General features: G+C 43.6%; 1 protein-coding gene across 2 annotated transcripts in view; it reads left to right on the top strand.

Annotated features, from left to right (window-relative positions):
• ncapd3 (non-SMC condensin II complex, subunit D3) overlaps window positions 1-17,286 on the top strand; it is a 34,981-nt gene that overhangs the window by 15,103 nt on the left and 2,592 nt on the right. For both annotated transcript variants that reach the window (XM_014197635.3, XM_014197634.3), the window contains exons 15-32: window positions 2,498-2,632; window positions 2,963-3,183; window positions 3,447-3,638; window positions 3,937-4,034; window positions 4,986-5,095; window positions 5,207-5,314; window positions 5,441-5,555; window positions 5,762-5,857; window positions 6,112-6,350; window positions 6,641-6,720; window positions 6,834-6,971; window positions 8,833-8,966; window positions 9,123-9,328; window positions 9,644-9,754; window positions 11,264-11,437; window positions 11,806-11,927; window positions 16,576-16,664; window positions 16,791-16,838. In XM_014197635.3, the coding sequence (XP_014053110.2) occupies window positions 2,498-2,632; window positions 2,963-3,183; window positions 3,447-3,638; window positions 3,937-4,034; window positions 4,986-5,095; window positions 5,207-5,314; window positions 5,441-5,555; window positions 5,762-5,857; window positions 6,112-6,350; window positions 6,641-6,720; window positions 6,834-6,971; window positions 8,833-8,966; window positions 9,123-9,328; window positions 9,644-9,754; window positions 11,264-11,437; window positions 11,806-11,927; window positions 16,576-16,664; window positions 16,791-16,838 (2,416 nt within the window). The remainder of the gene's footprint in view (window positions 1-2,497; window positions 2,633-2,962; window positions 3,184-3,446; window positions 3,639-3,936; window positions 4,035-4,985; window positions 5,096-5,206; window positions 5,315-5,440; window positions 5,556-5,761; window positions 5,858-6,111; window positions 6,351-6,640; window positions 6,721-6,833; window positions 6,972-8,832; window positions 8,967-9,122; window positions 9,329-9,643; window positions 9,755-11,263; window positions 11,438-11,805; window positions 11,928-16,575; window positions 16,665-16,790; window positions 16,839-17,286) is intronic.

Raw genomic sequence — 17,286 nt, 5'->3', positions numbered from 1 at the left:
AAACTGTTATTCAAAGAATTATAGATAACCATCTCCTTTATGCAACCGCTGTGACAGATTTCAAAAAAGCTTCACGGGGAAAGCACACTTTGCAATAATCTGAGTATGGCGCTCAGAAACATACACTAGGCAATACAGATACCCGCCATTTTGGAGTCATCTAAAATCATAAATAGCATTATAAATATTCACTTACCTTTGATCTTCATCAGAAGGCACTTCCAGAAATCCCAGGTCCACAAATGTTTTGTTCGATAAAGTCCATAATTTATGTCCAAATACCTCCTAGTTTGCGCGTTCAGTAAGCTACTCCAAATGTAGGAAGCGCGCCCAAGATTTCACGACAAAGTTTTAAAAAAAAGTTATATTTACGTTCGTTGAAACATGTCAAACGTTTTATAGCATCATCTTTAGGGCCTTTTTAACATAACTTCAATAATATTCCAACCGGATGATTCCAATGTCTTGAAAAATGTTTTGGAACACAGATACCTCATCACATGAACGCGCGCTACAAAACTCATGTCATTTTCTGAGTCACCAACTTCCCGGCCTTCTTGTTCGCTCTCTGTTCACTGCAAAAGCCTGAAACTAGGTTCTAAAGACTGTTGACATCTAGTGGAAGCCTTAGGAAGTACAAAATGAACCCTAAGTCACTGTGTTAGATGGGCAATGACTTGAAAAGACTACAAGAACCAGATTTCCCACTTCCTGGTTGGATTTATCTCAGGTTTCTGTTAACAGAGTTCTGTTATACACAGACATCATTCAAACAGTTTTAGAAACTTCAGTGTTTTCTATCCAAATCTACTAATAATATGCATATACTAGTTCCTGGGCCCGAGTAGTAGGCCGTTTAATTTGGGTACGTTTTTCATCCGGCCGTGAAATACTGCCCCCTACCCAAGAGAGGTTAATGACTTTAGCTGTATGTTTGGGGTCGTTGTCATGCTGCAGAATACATTTGGGACAAATCAGATGCCTCCCTGATGGTATTGTGTGATGGATAAGTATCTACCTGTATTTCTCAGCACTGAGGAGACCATTAATTCTGACAAAATCCCCAACTCCATTTGCAGAAATGCAGCCCCGAGCTTGCATGGAACCTCCAACATGCTTCACTGTTGCCTGCAGACACTCATTCGTGTACCGCTCTCCAGCCCTTCGGCGAAGAAACTGCCTCTGCTACAGCCAAATATTTCACATTTTGGCTTATCAGTCCAGAGCACCTGCTGCCCTTTTTCTGCACCCCAGTTCCTGTGTTTTTGTGCATAGTTGAGTCGCTTGGCCTTGTTTCCACGTTGGAGGTATGGCTTTTTACCCGCAAGTCTTCCATGAAGGCCACTTCTGACCAGACTTCTCCAGACTGTATATGGGTGTACCAGGGTCCCACTGTTTTCTGCCAATTCTGAGCTGATGGCACTGCTGGACATCATCTGATTGCGAATGGAAGTAAGCATGATGTGTCTTTAATCTGCTGCAGTAAGATCCTTAGCCGACCACTGCGTCTATGGTCCTCAACGTTGCCTGTTTCTTTGTGCTGCTTCAAAAGAGTTTGGACAGCACATCTGGAAGAGACCTTGCTGATGCAGTGTAACTACCTTGTCTTGTTGCTGTGCTCAGTCTTGCCATTGTGTATGACTTTTGACAGTAAACTGTCTTCAGCAACCTCACCTTGTTGGCTGAGTTTGGCTGTTCCTCACCCAGTTTTATTCCTCCTACACAGCTGTTTCAGTTAATGATTGTTTCAACCTACATATTGAATTTGAATGTATACCTGTTTGGTGTAATTGTTTAATCATACACCTGACTATACCTACAAAATCCCTGAATTTGTGCAAGTGTACCTACAATAATTGATGCTGTTTTGAAGGCAAAGGGTGGTCAAACCAAATATGGATTTGAATTAGATTTTTCTTCTGTTCACTCACTTTGCATTTAGTTAATTGATAAATATAATCTATTAACATGTCTATTTTTTTAAAGCATTCTTACTTTACAGCATTTTTTCACACCTGCCTAAAACTTTTGCACAGTACTATATATGGAAGTAGGTTAGTACCTAAAAAAAAAAGTGGTTAAATATCTCAAAAATAAATACATTTCCTGATCTTTCTTATCTCAAATATAGGACAGGCACTTCAAAACAAACTTCCTTTTACATTTTTGGGGGGACAGTTTTTCCATGTGTGAATCTGTTATTCAATGTGTTTCTATGGGCTAATGGCAGTAAGACCAAATTCAATGTTTAATCAAATAATACATACCTAAAGGGGTCCTAGCATTCAAAATAAAGTATCTAATTGATTCTTTTGTATGACCATCCTAAAATAATTCCATATGTTAGCTTAGTAGAACCCTCCCCCCAAGGGTTAAAACACAGATTGTGGAATGCACATTTCTTGCTTGTTACTCATTCTACCTGCTGGGGCAATATAAGGTGTGCAAATACGACCAACCCACTCTTTAAAATCTCACTAACCCTCAATGTGTCCAGGCGATGATGGGCCTCCTGAAGCACAACGTGATCATGCTCAGTGAGGAGAACTTGGCTGTGCTGTCGGAACGTACCCGTGACCCCGCCCTGTCTGTCAAGAAGAAGGCCCTGCAGTGCCTCATGGACCTCCTCGCTGTGAGTAGTTAGGTCTGTCTGGGTGGCACTGCTCACTGCCTCTCCTTCTACTACCCTCTAGTCCAGGGTACTGTTGGGGGTACTTGAGGATTGGAGTTGGGAACACTGCTCTAGTCTAGTTGAGCTTCTGCCATATTGTTCATAAGCAGATCAACACTTCCATCCTATTCACTGGAGTTTCCATGGTCCAGGAAACCGGCTCCTAAGGTCTAGGAGCCTTGTAGATCTCTGGCCAGTATAGTCAACTTCAGTCATTCACAAGCACTCTCCTCTTTTCTTTTCTCCATATTTTTCTCATATCTCTGTGCCTTGGGCTACCCCTCCATTCAGACCCACCCAGAGAACAGCCTGGTACAGAAGGCGTGGCTGCGGGGCGTGGTGCCGGCCGTAGTGGACGCAGAGAGCTCGGTCCAGGAGAAAGCCCTGGAGTGCCTAGAGCAGACCATCCTCAGCCAGGTGAAGAGCCACGGCTCCTACAGCTACAGGGACGCCCAGCAGACACTGACCTGGGACCTGCTGGGCCTGCTGTGTGACAACTGCCAAGACCTTGGGTAGGTACACATTCATGCTGCTTTCTGAGACTTCATGTTAATTAGGTGCGTCTGGGGGTGCTCTTCAGCCAAAAGTGGTCCGCTAAATGTCCAGAAATAATGTAATTGGACAGAAGCGAGGAACACCTCCCCACAGCCAATATTATACTAAATATGTATAATATGAACAAACAAAAATTTGACCTAAACAATTAACTTCCATAGTGTATCTAAGTGGGGACAAAAACATTTAATTAAACCTTTGTGTTCCTCCTCCTCTACAGCCGGTACTTCAGTAGGGCCTTCACGGTGTGGTCCAAGCAGAACAAGTTCACTGCAGCCTTCATCAACAACCTCATCTCTCACACGGAGGCAGAGCATGCGACCGGGGCGTGGCTGCTGCTCTCCAAAGTGGCCAGCTCCTGCCCCCGACTCGACTACGGAAAGATCTTGGACGCCTGGGACGACCTGGTTAGGTCAGTGTAGATCAGGCTATTGATAAATATCTTGGAGTATTTATTTCTGTAAATGACTGTATCCGGCCCTCTCTCTGGCCTTAATACTAAGACAATGCATTCTTTCTTCATCCCTTCCTTTAAGTATTTCCTGACCTTAGACAACGTGATTGGTGAAAGCAGAGGTTTCACAACATGGCTTTCACCAGTCCAGTCACTATACAGACTGGTCATTACGTCAAGAAAGGGACGCTGCGTATTTTCAAACAGCCCATCTCCTGTGCTTGTCAAATATTTTACTAAATGTTTTATTTTCTAGGTCAAAGAATGTCACAGTGACAACATCCTGCCATATCCTGTGCGTGATCGGGGACATTGGCGAGCATCTGAACGAAGACACCAAGAGCAGGATTGTTGGTGGGTGTCCAAGTTGCTTTGAATGGGATGACACAGGATGAGCTGTCAAGATGGCTCCTTCCAAGGCATAAAATTAACACCTACCAAATGTGGCTAGAGTTAGCTATAGCTAAGAATGTGTGTTTCACCAGCCACGTTGGCGGGTGGTCAATTTGCAGGGCTCTACAGTGCAAGCATTACATTCGCAAATAAAAAATATAAAAAAGTAAAGTATGAGCACAATTTATAGGAGAGAAATATTAGTTTTTCTGCAACTTTGTTTCGTATCGGCTAATCGTACAAAGAAATATGCATCCTATATCTTGCCTCAAGCAGCAGAGGAGAGGAGCTGTGCGTACTGAGTGAAGTGCTGTATGATTTAGTTTGAGGTGCTGCGCACAAGCATAAAAGTTAGTCTAATCTACTCAAGTTTACAAATTGAGACTTTGTCCTTGTGTTTCTTGGCTATTTACATTGTTTTGTTCACAAGCTCGGTTGTTTTCCAATGTTAGATTGAGTCTGCTGCTTCAACTGATAGTGAAGAGATGCCCTAGTCAGATCCCAAATCTCTCATATGACTGGAGTGGCCCTGTTACCATGGTAACATCCTGCTCTTAAAGGGGCAGCTGAATATTTTGGTTAAAATTACATTTTTGCAATATGCCACATGAATTCTTATTACGTTTCTTGTTTTTTAGGAACATTACAGTGTATGGTTGTCTGTTTCTTTGCAATTATGGTAAATATTTTGGCTGGTAGATTAAAAAAAAATAAAAAAAAAATATTTAGGCCCTGGATCCCTCCCCTCTATTGTAGGAGTTTTTCCTGATTGGGAGAAATTCTGTGCCCTTGACTATAACTAGGGTCCAGATTTATTCCTGTTCGCATCATGTGGTCTGGAAATGGCCCTGACCCTAGCTATCCTTACTTCTTGTTCGTGAATCTAACTTATTTTATATTTTTTAATGGCAGAGGACATTATTACCTGGCTGAAGAGCTTTGACATGCCTCTGGAGGTGATCAGTGCCAGTGTGGAGACTCTGTGTCGACTGGGCAAGGCAGAGGCAGTCAGTGACACACAGGTAGTTTTTGTGTATGCGAGCCTCAAATATTAGAATAAATCCCAGTAACTCACTTCCAATCTTTTAATGTGGACTGTATTAGCTAACCAGAAGTTAAATTATGCTTTGCAGACATTCCTTAACCAACACTGTGGAGAACTAGTCTCGCTCTGTGAGGCGTATCTTTCCAGCGTCATCCTGAATGAAAACGGAGCACAGAATTTGAATGAGGATTTGGTGGTGAGAGAAATTAACATCTAAACAGAATCACTCATTGACAGGTCCTTTGAATACTATTGCAAAGCAAGTATAAACTGGATCTTTTGTGTATTAATTGGGCTTCATTGAATTTTATTCTCCGGTCAGGTGAAGCACCTGTACACACTAGGCGTGGCGTCGCTGCATTGTCCCTCCAAAGTGGGCAAACGCATTGTGCTCCTTGTCCAGTCTGTCCTCACCTCCAGTGTGGAACAACAGTCAGGTATTTGAATACATTATTCAGAGAATATTAGAATGTTATGGAACCCTTAAGTGGCTGCAGCGGGAAAAACCTTTTGTAAATTCAGTTGTTCAGTATCTTTGGTCACATTAAATTTATCAGTCTTATGCATTGTTCTTCTGGTCCATTCACAGCTATGTCGAATGTTTCTTTAGACTACATGTTTTGTGTGTTTCGTGTTTTAACAGAGGGGTCAGAGGAGCTGGCCGGCTCCCAGCCTCTGTCTCAGTTTAAGGCTTCCTCCATGCCCAGCAGCATCCGGGCTCATGCTGTCATCACTCTAGGTATGACCTCACCTCAGTCCTCCTTCCTGGAAATGAATGTATTTTTGGCTGAGACACTGTCCAGAAACAACCCCTAGCCCCTACACCATTGTGCTATAGATGTATGGTAGTGGAGTAGGGGCCTGAGTGCACGTACACAATGCTTTTAGAGTTGTATAACTGCCTTCATTTTGCTGGAAGAGTAGCATACCATAAGCACTCTGCTCCAAAAATAACTGGATAGCTAACTCTCCACCCCTCCCGTCTCCCTCCAGGTAAGCTGTGCCTGCAGCACGAGGAGCTGACCCGCAAGTACCTTCCGGCGTTCGCCCGCGAACTGGAACTGTGCAGCGAGTTGGCGGTGCGCAGCAATGTGGTTGTGGTCATGTGTGACCTGTGCGTGCGCTACACCAACATGGTTGACCGCTACGTTCCCAACGTGTCGGCCTGTCTCCGCGATAAGGAGCCGCTCATCCGCAAGCAGACCCTCACCATGCTCACCAACCTGCTGCAGGTAGGACTCAGAAACAATAGACAGCGCCCTCTGCTGTACCGGTTGTGGCCGGAGGACAATAAACTGACAGAAAATTAAGTGTTACTATGGCTTGATTGATTTAAAATGTATCAGTCTTCTTAAATGACTATGCCCTCCTAAATGTTATTCTCAGTTGCTGTAATCCTGGAATTATATATACTTGTTGTTCCTGAATTCAGCTTGCTAAAGCCACAATGTAGAAGTTTTTTCCGATAAACCTGTCACTGTCAGGAAGAGGGTAAAGAATTATGAATCGTTGCTGTTTGTAGGAAGAGTTTGTCAAATGGAAGGGCTCGCTGTTCTTCCGTTTCGTTGCAGTGCTGGTGGATTCTGACCCTACCATTGCTAGGTAAGTGGTGATCATTATGTATGCTGTCACCAGTTCCAATGCACTCAATACAAAAAGCAAAAAATGAACAGAACTGAGTGAACTAGTAAATCACATATTTATTTCCATTCCAGTCTGTGTGAGTACTGCCTGGTTCACCTCCTGCTCAAGAAGAACCCAGTGATGTTCTCACAGCACTTCATTGAGTGCATCTTCCACTTCAACTCCTATGAGAAAAACAAGACCTACAACAATTTCCCTCAAACGGACAGGTACAATTATGCTCCTATTTTTGGCAAAAAGTAGTTTTATATTGGCTACCAATTGCTTTCTAAACTCAGCAAAAAAAGAAACATCCTCAATTAACTGCGTTTATTTTCAGCAAACCTAACATGTGTAAATATTTTTATGAACATAACAGGATTCAACAACAGACATAAACTGAACAAGTTCCACAGACGTGACTAACAGAAATGGAATAATGTGTCCCTCAACAAAGGGGCGGTCAATCAAAAGTGACTGTTACTTTTGATTTTGACCGCCCCTTTGTTGAGGGACACATTATTCCTGGTGTGGCCACCAGCTGCATTAAGTATTGCAGTGCATCTCCTCATGGACTTTACCAGATTTGCTGGTTCTTGCTGTGAGATGTTACCCAACTCTTCCACCAAGGCACCTGCAAGTTCCCGGATATTTCTGGGGGGAATGGCCCTAGCCCTGACCCTCTGATCCAACAGGTCCCAGACGTATTAATGGGATTGAGATCCGTGCTCTTCGCTGGCCATGGCAGACCACTGACATTCCTGTCTTGCAGGAAATCACGCACAGAACGAGCAGTATGACTGGTGGCATTGTCAGGCTGGAGGGTCATGTAAGGATGAGCCGGCAGGAAGGGTACCACATGAGGGAGGAGGATGTCTTCCCTGTAACGCACAGCGTTGAGATTGCCTGCAATGACATCAAGCTCAGTCCGATGATGCTGTGACATACCATGACGGACCCTCCACCTCCAAATCGATCCTGCTCCAGAGTACAGGCCTCGGTGTAATGCTCATTCCTTCGACGATAAACGCAAATCTGACCATCTCCTCTGGTGAGACAAAACCACGACTCATCAGTGAAGAGCACTTTTTGCCAGTCCTGTCTGGTCCAGCGACGGTGGGTTTGTGCCCATAGGCGATGTTGTTGCAGGTGATGTCTGGTGAGGACCTGCCTTACAGCAAGCCTACAAGCCCTCAGTCCAGCCTCTCAGCCTATTGCGGACAGTCTGAGCACTGATGGAGGGATTGTGTGTTCATGGTGTAACTCGGGCAGTTGTTGCCATCCTTTTCCTGTCCTGCAGGTGTGATGTTCGGATGTACCAATCCTGTGCAGGTGTTGTTACACGTGGTCTGCCACTGTGAGGACGATCAGCTGTCCATCTTGTCTCCCTGTAGCGCTGTCTTAGGCATCTCACAGTATGGACATTGCAATTTATTGCACTGGCCACATCTGCAGTCCTCATGCCTCCTTGCAGCATACCAGGAGCACATTCACGCAGATAACCATGGACCCTGGGCATCTTTCTTTTGGTGTTTTTCAGAGTCAGTAGAAAGGCCTCTTTTTAGTGTCCTAAGTTTACATAACTGTGACCTTAATTGCCTACCGTCTGTAAGCTGTTGGTGTCTTAACGACCGTTCCGCAGGTGCATGTTCATTAGTTGTTTATGGTTCATTGAACAGGCATGGGAAACTGTTTAAACTCTTTACAATGAAGATCTGTGGACATTTCTTTTTTTTGCTGAGTTTACGAGGTTGATGATGACTATTCTAAGTTGCTGATTCTGAACTCGCAGTCTGAGATATTGCTGATCAGCCACTCCAATGGTGAGATGGTCACAAGGTATTTTCACAGTAAAAATGCTTTCTAATCAGTGGATGAGTACTATGGGACTTTGCTGTTGTAATGTGATTGAACTCGCTAGACTATGGAACTGGCAATACTATATGAGCAATTGTGCGAAATGGAAATGTTTGCCATGTGTTACAATGGACTTAAGGGTGTCATTCTATTCAATAGCAATTATGTAGTTTTTGCCAGTCCCTAGTCCATGACAGGTTGGGAAACACTCGTAAATGTCTGTTTGTCCCCCAGTGAGAAGGCTAAGTTCTCCCTGAAAGGAGCCCAGAACAAAGAGAGGAGGTTCACGATCTATAGGTTCCTGCTGGTGCACTTCACAGACGCCCAGCGCTTTAACATCACTATCAAGATCAGCCAGAACATCCTTGGTAAGTGCTCCAAGAAAACTGCGACATTGAAATTACATGTACTCTTCAAATGTTTATTGGTGAGCGCTTATCGACTATTTGCACCTTTGTCTCTCTCACTCATATGCTCTCTTTGCTTCCCGCTCTTTCGCTGTGTCTCTGCCTCCACCCCTTCAGCGTGCTTTGTGGACGGGGAGCTGCCTCTGGACGGTGACGGGGCGGCAGTGCTGGCTGAGACATTTGGGATCCTCAGCCTCAAGGAGATCAAGCTGTCAGCACTGAGCGGAGCGGCGGGGGCTGGTGGTGACGAGCCGCAGGAGGACGAGCAGATGGCCATGGCCAAGGCCGTCATGCAGGTGGCCCAGAAGAAGGTTGTCTCACAGGTATGTTGAGCTTTGAATAATGGTAGTAGTAATAATAGATTATGATAATTGTAGTATAATGAAAAGGGGGGCCAGGACTTGGATTTGGTTGCAATTTAAGCTTTCTTTAATTCTTCACTTTTACATGCAACACGTCTTAATAGGACACACAATTTTGTATTCTAAAACAAGTAGTAGTAATGCTAATATTACTATTTATATCCAAAGTGACTTACAATAAACATGTATTTGTCCAGCACTACTTAAACCCACAAATGTTGTGTTCCAAGCCACTAGAGGGGGCCAACGGCTAACTGTTCATCCATCCACCCACAGGTCCAGAAGAAAGTGTTCATCGAGAGCATGATTCCCATCATCATTAATCTGAAGAGCATGCTGGAACAGAAGCGCTCGCCAGTCCTGAAGGACCTCATGGGCTACCTCCAGGTAAGGCAGGGAGGGAAGACGGCCATCATCATGACATCACGTCATCCATTGTCAAGTATAATGTATGATAGCGAAATTAGAAATGTAAAATATATTAAAACAACTTAGAAATTTTGAAAATACATTAAAAGCAAGAACTTAGGACTGAGCATGGTTTGCAGTTCAAAATGTATCCCATAACAATGTTTGTAGCCACCAGGATAGTGAATACAGTGGAGTAGGGCTCTTCTGATTCCAACGCTACGTTGGAGTCATTCAATGTTCCTTTTGATTAGCTGAGGTGATTTGGTCAAGTTTGAAACACTCTTATTTGGAAACATTTTCTTTTTTTTTGCGAAACAGTTTTGGAAACCTTGGAACACAACTTAATAATGATCCAAAAATAACTTTGCAAATACAAACAGATTTCCAGAGTTTTATTTTTTGTCAAACACCACTTTTAGCCAATGTTTTTCTGTGTTCTCGCCAGAGTTCTATTTAGCTCAGGAAGTGTCATAGTTCAGGTAAATGTGCAACTAGGGATGTTAATCGGTAAGCTACTGAAAAGACACATGACCGGTCATGCTTATCGGTCTATAGGTTAATTAGCATAATTTAGTGGAATTAAATTGGTGTGTGGATTTTGGGTAGTCGTCATGTATCTTATTTATCACGCATACAGAGCCTAGTTTGAGGAGCGGAATAGCTTATCGCCGCCGGTCACAGGGCAAGAACAGCTCCTCAAAAAGCTGGTACTGGAGCGACCCGTTCTTTTATAAGCCCAGTCATTACGCAACAAATAACAATTCTAAATGCAATTGCGGGTTAACTTTTTTGATGGCCATGATTTTAAAGAGCTACAATTTTCTTCTTTCAACTCAAAGTTAAAGCACGCCTCCCATTTGAGTGCATAGGCGATAGTCAATGGTAGGCATGCTATCAGCGCGTCACCCATCACTTTGCAATGTGGATTTGAGGCAGTATCATTGTTTAAAACCTGAACATTTTAAGTGCGTTGTTTAGAGCGGTGCTTTTCCGCTAATTGCAGTTGCGTGTTCAATAATAGCTTTTTGACTTTAAGACGTTAGGCTTTCTATTGTTGCATCTTGATGAAAAACATCCCACGTATGCATGTATGTTATTTCCTGTTGGTCACGTCATTTTACTGTTTGGAAACAATTTTGTTGACCGGTTAATGAGGGTCTGTTAGTCCGCAGCCAAATTTACTAAAATGTGCATCCTTATGTGCCATGCAAAACACCTCGTGGAGATCTGTGTTGAAGCCCACAGTAAGTGGATCTTCTGTATTTGTAAAATTTATTTTGGAGGTGATATGAAGTTTCTGACGTTTCCAAAAGCATATTGCACACAATGATTATAAAGATTTAGACAGGGTGTCGGGACTGTTGCGCACATTGGCTGCGCTGTAGTCAATGGCCCTTGGTCCTTGGGTTCTCAAGCTAGTCTGATCCTAGATCTGTTCCTAAGGCCAACTCCTAAGGGCATATAACACTTCTCCCTGCTGTCTAGCTGACCATGCAGGACTACCGCAGTGAGGTGAAGGAGTTCTTTGCAGCGGACGAGCAGCTGGCGGTAGAGCTGGAGTACAACCTGAAGATGTATGAGAAGGAGAAGGAGCAGGAGATGGAAGCCCAGATGGCCCACTGCTCCCTGGGAGGGGATGCTGCCTCTGGGGGCACGCCGGTGAGCACTAGGCCTAGTAATGGAGGGAGGTCTTGTCTTTTTTAGATAGGAGTACTTTATTACAGCCATTACTCTTTGCTGCGAACAGCCTGAATAGCAATCCATCAGGATCCCTGCTGGTAATGAAGGAATTGCCCCTTGATGCCTAACTTCCACTTAAGTCAATCTCACTTGCATTGATGTCAGAAGGTGAAAATTCTATTTAAGTGGAAATTAATTAAAAAAGTTACTGTGTCTGTCTGTAAAAGAGAGAATATGAAGAAATGTCTGACTCAATGTCAATTGTCTAAATGTCTACAGGCTACATATCCCATACATAATCTCATAATTGTCCCCCTCCACCATACCTCCCCCTCCCTGTCTCTCAGATCCTGGGTTCCCCTGCATCTGCTTCTGCCCACAGGCTCCTCCAAACGGGCTTTGCCACGCCCCAGCCCGTCGCCCCCAGCCACCGAGGCCTGCTCACCCAAAGACTTGTCCAGTCAGACAGGTACAGCTCTTAGCTGCATACAAGCACAATGCTTTCGTACCTACCTACTAGGATTTCTGTTAGGAAAATTTGTATTTATCGAGGATCGAACCCCAGGCTGTAGTTACGACGCAACACTGCGATGCAGTGCTTAGACCCCTGCGCCACTTGGGAGGCGCGTTTGATTGTTTTTGATGGAATGTTGGGAGTGCTGCAGAGATGCGTTTCTCCAACAGCACCCTTGAGAGGCGCGCTGAGAATAGACAAGCTAAATATTTTGCGCCCCTGCCTTTAACAAAGTAGGCACTGCTTATCTTAGGGCGGCATCAGAGCTCACCTAAAAAGCCCATATGCCACTGGTTGATGGAAATTGTCATTGTTTTTGTCAGAATTATGTGAAGTTTTATGTGTTGGCCAGTTCAGCTCAGAAAAAGGCGTCATAGGCGGCCACGTAATCATGCCTAATGAGCGTGCCGGCCGTGATCAAGTCATTCTTTATAGGGGAAATACAAGCAGGATATTATATTGCGGCAGTTGGAACTTAAAATGGCTCAACAGAATGAAACAAAACACTTGCGAACTGGTTTAAACCTTCACAAAAATGTTATAGGCTATATTGCAGCAATTACCAGGAAGTGCATACCATACCCAACATATGATAATAATAGGCTAATGATATTTTATAAATAGGCCTACAATAATGATAAAACAAATTATTATAAATACGAAAACATTTATAAAGTTCCAAAATTCAAGCCTACCAAAATAGCGAGTTGCACCTTTGGCCACCCCAACGTTCTTCTCATCTTTGTCCACTACAATATTAAAATGCCATATGGAGGTCATCTCCCTTGTAGTCTTTTTACTATAGGCATAAGACATGGTTTCTGTTAGGAAAATGTGGAGCTGGACATTTGACCAGCAACATTTTCAATTGCCGGACATTTGATAAATGTACCTGATCCATATGCATTGGGTGCGTAACATGATTAGGGCGTCCACACACGGTGCAGATCACATTTAGAATATGGTAATTGATATTACTAGAACATGCAAGTCGAGGATGCAACGATGTGCGGTTCTTACCGAATTCTGATGTGTGCTTTGAACATGTTAGAACTGTCCACATTTACTTTTCCTCGGCCAACAAGACCAGTAACAAACAGCAAAATCACTAGCCTATGTAAATCTACTATAGTAGAAAGGTTTACGTTACCTATTTTATTGGTCAGCTTGTCGAGAAAGAAATGGCCTATTCCAAACAAACTCTGGGACAGTTGTGAGACGATGGATCCCAAATTCATACGAGTAGGCCTAGGCTACATGAGTCTGATGCAATAGCTCAAAACGTTTAGTTGATAAACTATTTCTTCACATTATAAGCGCAGCAATGCGCACGCGTAGGCTACGCGTGAATGTTCATTCCATAATGCAAAAGGGCATGCTAGCGGTTTCATGTGACCGATGAAATTATCTGTTAGAAAGGGAGGGCTACCTTGAAGCAAGGTAAGACATGCGTCATGTCTACTAAAACGTTCAGGTTTCAAACAATGAAGTATATGTTTTCAAAATGCATACTGCCTTCGGCTCATTGCAAAGTGGTGTGTGACGCGCTGATAAAGCCTGCCTTCCGTTGCCGTTTGATGCTGCATTCAAAACAACTGGGAACTCAAATCTGACTTCCAACTTCAGTGCGTTCAAGACAACTGGCGGGGGGGGGAACAAGCTCTGACTAGGAAAATTCGTTTTGAACGGTCATCGAACTCGGTCCTCTTTCTAGATCTCCGACCTGAAGATCACTGAAGTCATTATTTGACCTCGATTTTTCAGAGTTCACAGTTGTCTTGAAAGCACCACAAGATGCTGCAGCAGCAACTCTTGCACTGTCAGATTTTCCACTCGAAGGCTCTATCTGTATGCGTGTGATAGATATGTATAATGAATATGCTATACACGGGCCAATGTAATTCCACAAAATAATGCTAATTAACCTATAGACCGATAAGCATGACCAGTCAACAGGTATTTAAGTCAATTAATGAGCTAAAAAGCATTATTTCTCAAAGGGATTTTTTTCTTCTCCTGGCCAATGTCCGGTGCCAATTTTATTTATTACTTTCCATTTTTTTTTATCGGACGAAAGACTGCCTAACGCAAACCCTGGCATACTCTAACTTTCATTTTACTTAAATTAAAAAGGCCTCCATCTTTGAATTCAACAGTAGCCCAAAGCTCCTCTCTCGCACGCTCTCCTCATCAGTAGGGGCAGGCACGTAAGGCAGCACGCAACAGTCGGGGTACATGATTTATTTTGTTGGCCAAAAGCCAGCAATTACCGGCTAATGGAAACCCTGCTACCTACCTATACTGTACATACAGTGCATTCCGAAAGTATTCAGACCTTTTGACCTGTTCCATGTTTTGTAACAGTAGCCTTATTCTACATTGACGAGGGGAAAAAATTGTATTAAATTCAATCTACATAATACCCCATAATGACAAAACGAAAACAGGTTTTTAAAATGTTTGCAAATGTATTGAAAATAAAAAAGCACCTTTTTTTTTTATTTACGTAAGTATTCAGACCCTTTGCTATGAGACTCAAAATTGAGCTCAGGTGCATCCTGTTTCCATTGATCACCCTTGATGTTTCTACAACTTGATTGGAGGAAATTCAATTGATTGGACATGATTTGGAAAGGCACACACCTGTCTATATAAGGTCCAACAGTTGACAGTGCAAGTCAGCGCAAAACCAAGCCATGAGGTCAAAAGAATTGTCCGTAGAGCTCTAAGACAGGATTGTGGCGAGGCACAGATCTGGGTAAGGGTAGCAAAAAATGTCTCCAACATTAAAGGTCCCCAAGAAAACAGTGGTCTCCATTTTTAAATGGAAGAAGTTTGGAACCACCAAGACGCTTCCCAGAGCTGGCTGCCCGGCCAAACTGAGCATTCGAGGGATAAGGGCCTTGGTCAAGGAGGTGACCAAGAACCCGTTGGTCTCTCTGACAGAGCTCCAGAATTCCTTTCTGGAGATGGGAGAATCTCCCAGAAAGACAACCATCTCTGAAGCACTCCAGCAATCAGGCCTTTATGGTAATGGCCAGACGAAAGCCACTAAAAGACAGTAAAAGACACATGACAGCCCGGTTGGAGTTTGCCTAAAGGATTCTCAGACCATATGAAACAAGATTTTCTGGTCTGATGAAACCAAGATTGAACTCTTTGGCCTCAATGCCAAGCATCACGTCTGGAGGAAACCTGGAAGCATCCCCAAGGTAAAGCGTGGTGGCAGCATCATGCTGTGTGTGGGGATGTTTTTCAGCGGCAGGGACTGGGAGACTAGTCAGGATCGAGGAAAAGATGAGTGGAGCAAAGTACAGAGATCCTTGATGAAAACCTGCTCCAGAGCTCTCAGGACCTCAGACTAGGGTGGCGGTTCACCTTCCAACAGGACAACGACCCTAAGCACACAGCCAGGAATGGAGGAGTGGCTTCAGAACAAGTCTCTGAATGTCCTTCAGTGGCCCAGCCAGAGCCCGGTCTTGAACCCAATCGATCATCTCTAGAGAGACCTTGAAATAGCTGTGCAGCAACGCTCCCCATCCAACCTGACAGCGTGTGAGAGGATCTACGGAGAAGAATGGGAGGAAATCCCCAAATACAGGTGTGCCAAGCTTGTAACGTCATACCCAAGAAGATTCAAGGCTGTAATCGCTGCCAAAGGTGCTTAAACAAAGTGCTGAGTAAAGGGTCTGAATACTTATGTAACTGTAATTTCAGTTTAATTTTAATAAATTTGCAAAGAATTTCAAAACCAATTTTTTTCCCTTTATAATTATGTGGTATAGTGTGTAGATTTCCTGGGGGGGGGGCAATTTCATCCATTTTAGAACAAGGCTGTAACGTAACAAAATGTGGAAAAGGTGAAGGTCTGAATACTTTCCGAATGCACTGTACCTAACTACTGCCTTAAGACTACTTATACTTGGTGTGAAAATATTACACCCATTTTACATCACCTTGAATCCTCTGTACTACAAGGTGGGGTGGATATGTCTAGACACATTCCAGTCCCAGATTGAGCAATCTCAAATGGCGCTATTAAATGCCTAATAATCTTAGGTCCAATGCAGCCTTTTTATAGATAGCTATATCATTTCTGGGTAACAATTTAAGTATATTACTGTGATTTGTTTTCAATTAAAATGGTTGAAAAACAAATAGATTTTTAGCAAAGAGCATTTTCTTAAGCAAGAATTTAGCTAGGAAGGGTCTAAGTGGGGAGGGGAAACCTGAACTAGCTGTTATTGGCAGAGGTTTGGAACTCTCTTATTTGTTAATTAACTAAATTACTGCCTGGTGATGTCACGAGGCAGGCCAAAACTCCATCCCACCAAAACAAGCAGAAACTTCAGGCTGTTTTCAAAATCATAATTTTCACAGTATTATTCCAGACTCCTAGTCTGGAAATGTATATAAAACACAATCATGTTTTTGACTACACTGTGCCTTTTTGATCTGGCACTAGAGGCATTACTCCCATTGTCACTTCAGCTACACCAACATTCTATTACAACCACCACTATGGGCACACCTTGCTGCTATGTGGAATGGGAGAGCGTAATTAAGCTTGTCTCTCTGACTGGGCGTTGTGCTTGAACCCCAGGCGTCAGCCAGCGAAGCAGAGGAGCGGGCCACACAAGAGCTGGGTCATGGTGACCGGCGACAGAAACTTCACACCCCTGGATGGATCAGGTATGGCCGCTTTTCATGACCACACCGCTGACTAGATGGATCTAGATGGAAATGGCCAACTCCGACTTGGTGAGATGTGATTCAATTTGACAGATTTCTTTCCTTTTTCTTGTTCCACTATAACAGTGAAGCCGAAAGGAGGCGTCTGCGATCGAGCTATAAGCACCCCGCAGGGTAAGTTGGACCAACCCAGATCTGAATCCCCCTTCTCCTTCAGGAGTCAGACACCCTCCCGCATGCCAAGTGTATAGGCTGTGTGCATGTCCCAAGAGCAGCTAACATTGAATGAGGAGTATCATGTGGAACTGAAATGGATCACACTGCTCTACATTTACATTTACATTTAAGTCATTTAGCAGAGCATGCTCTAGACAATCAATCTCTATATGCATTGATCATGCAGTGGTTACCATCCATTGTGCCCAATAATGCTGATGCTGCTAGATTTCCCTCATTGGAGAGCTTTGTACATGGGGTCTTGAGGAGCCTTCTGAATATCACTGTGGGTAGTGTTTTCAGGTACTGTCAACAATTTACTGACTCAATGAAAGCTTCTTCATGTAGAGCAAAAAGAGCTGCTGTTGGGCCACAAGTCAATGGCTGGCAGCCCCATGATAAACCC

This window comes from Salmo salar, chromosome 04 (assembly GCF_965601325.2).
Source record: "Salmo salar chromosome 04, fSalSal1, whole genome shotgun sequence".
Classification (NCBI taxonomy): Eukaryota; Metazoa; Chordata; class Actinopteri; order Salmoniformes; family Salmonidae; genus Salmo; species Salmo salar.
Note: the sequence above shows the minus strand (reverse complement) of the source record. Positions and strands in the feature narration are given on the sequence as shown.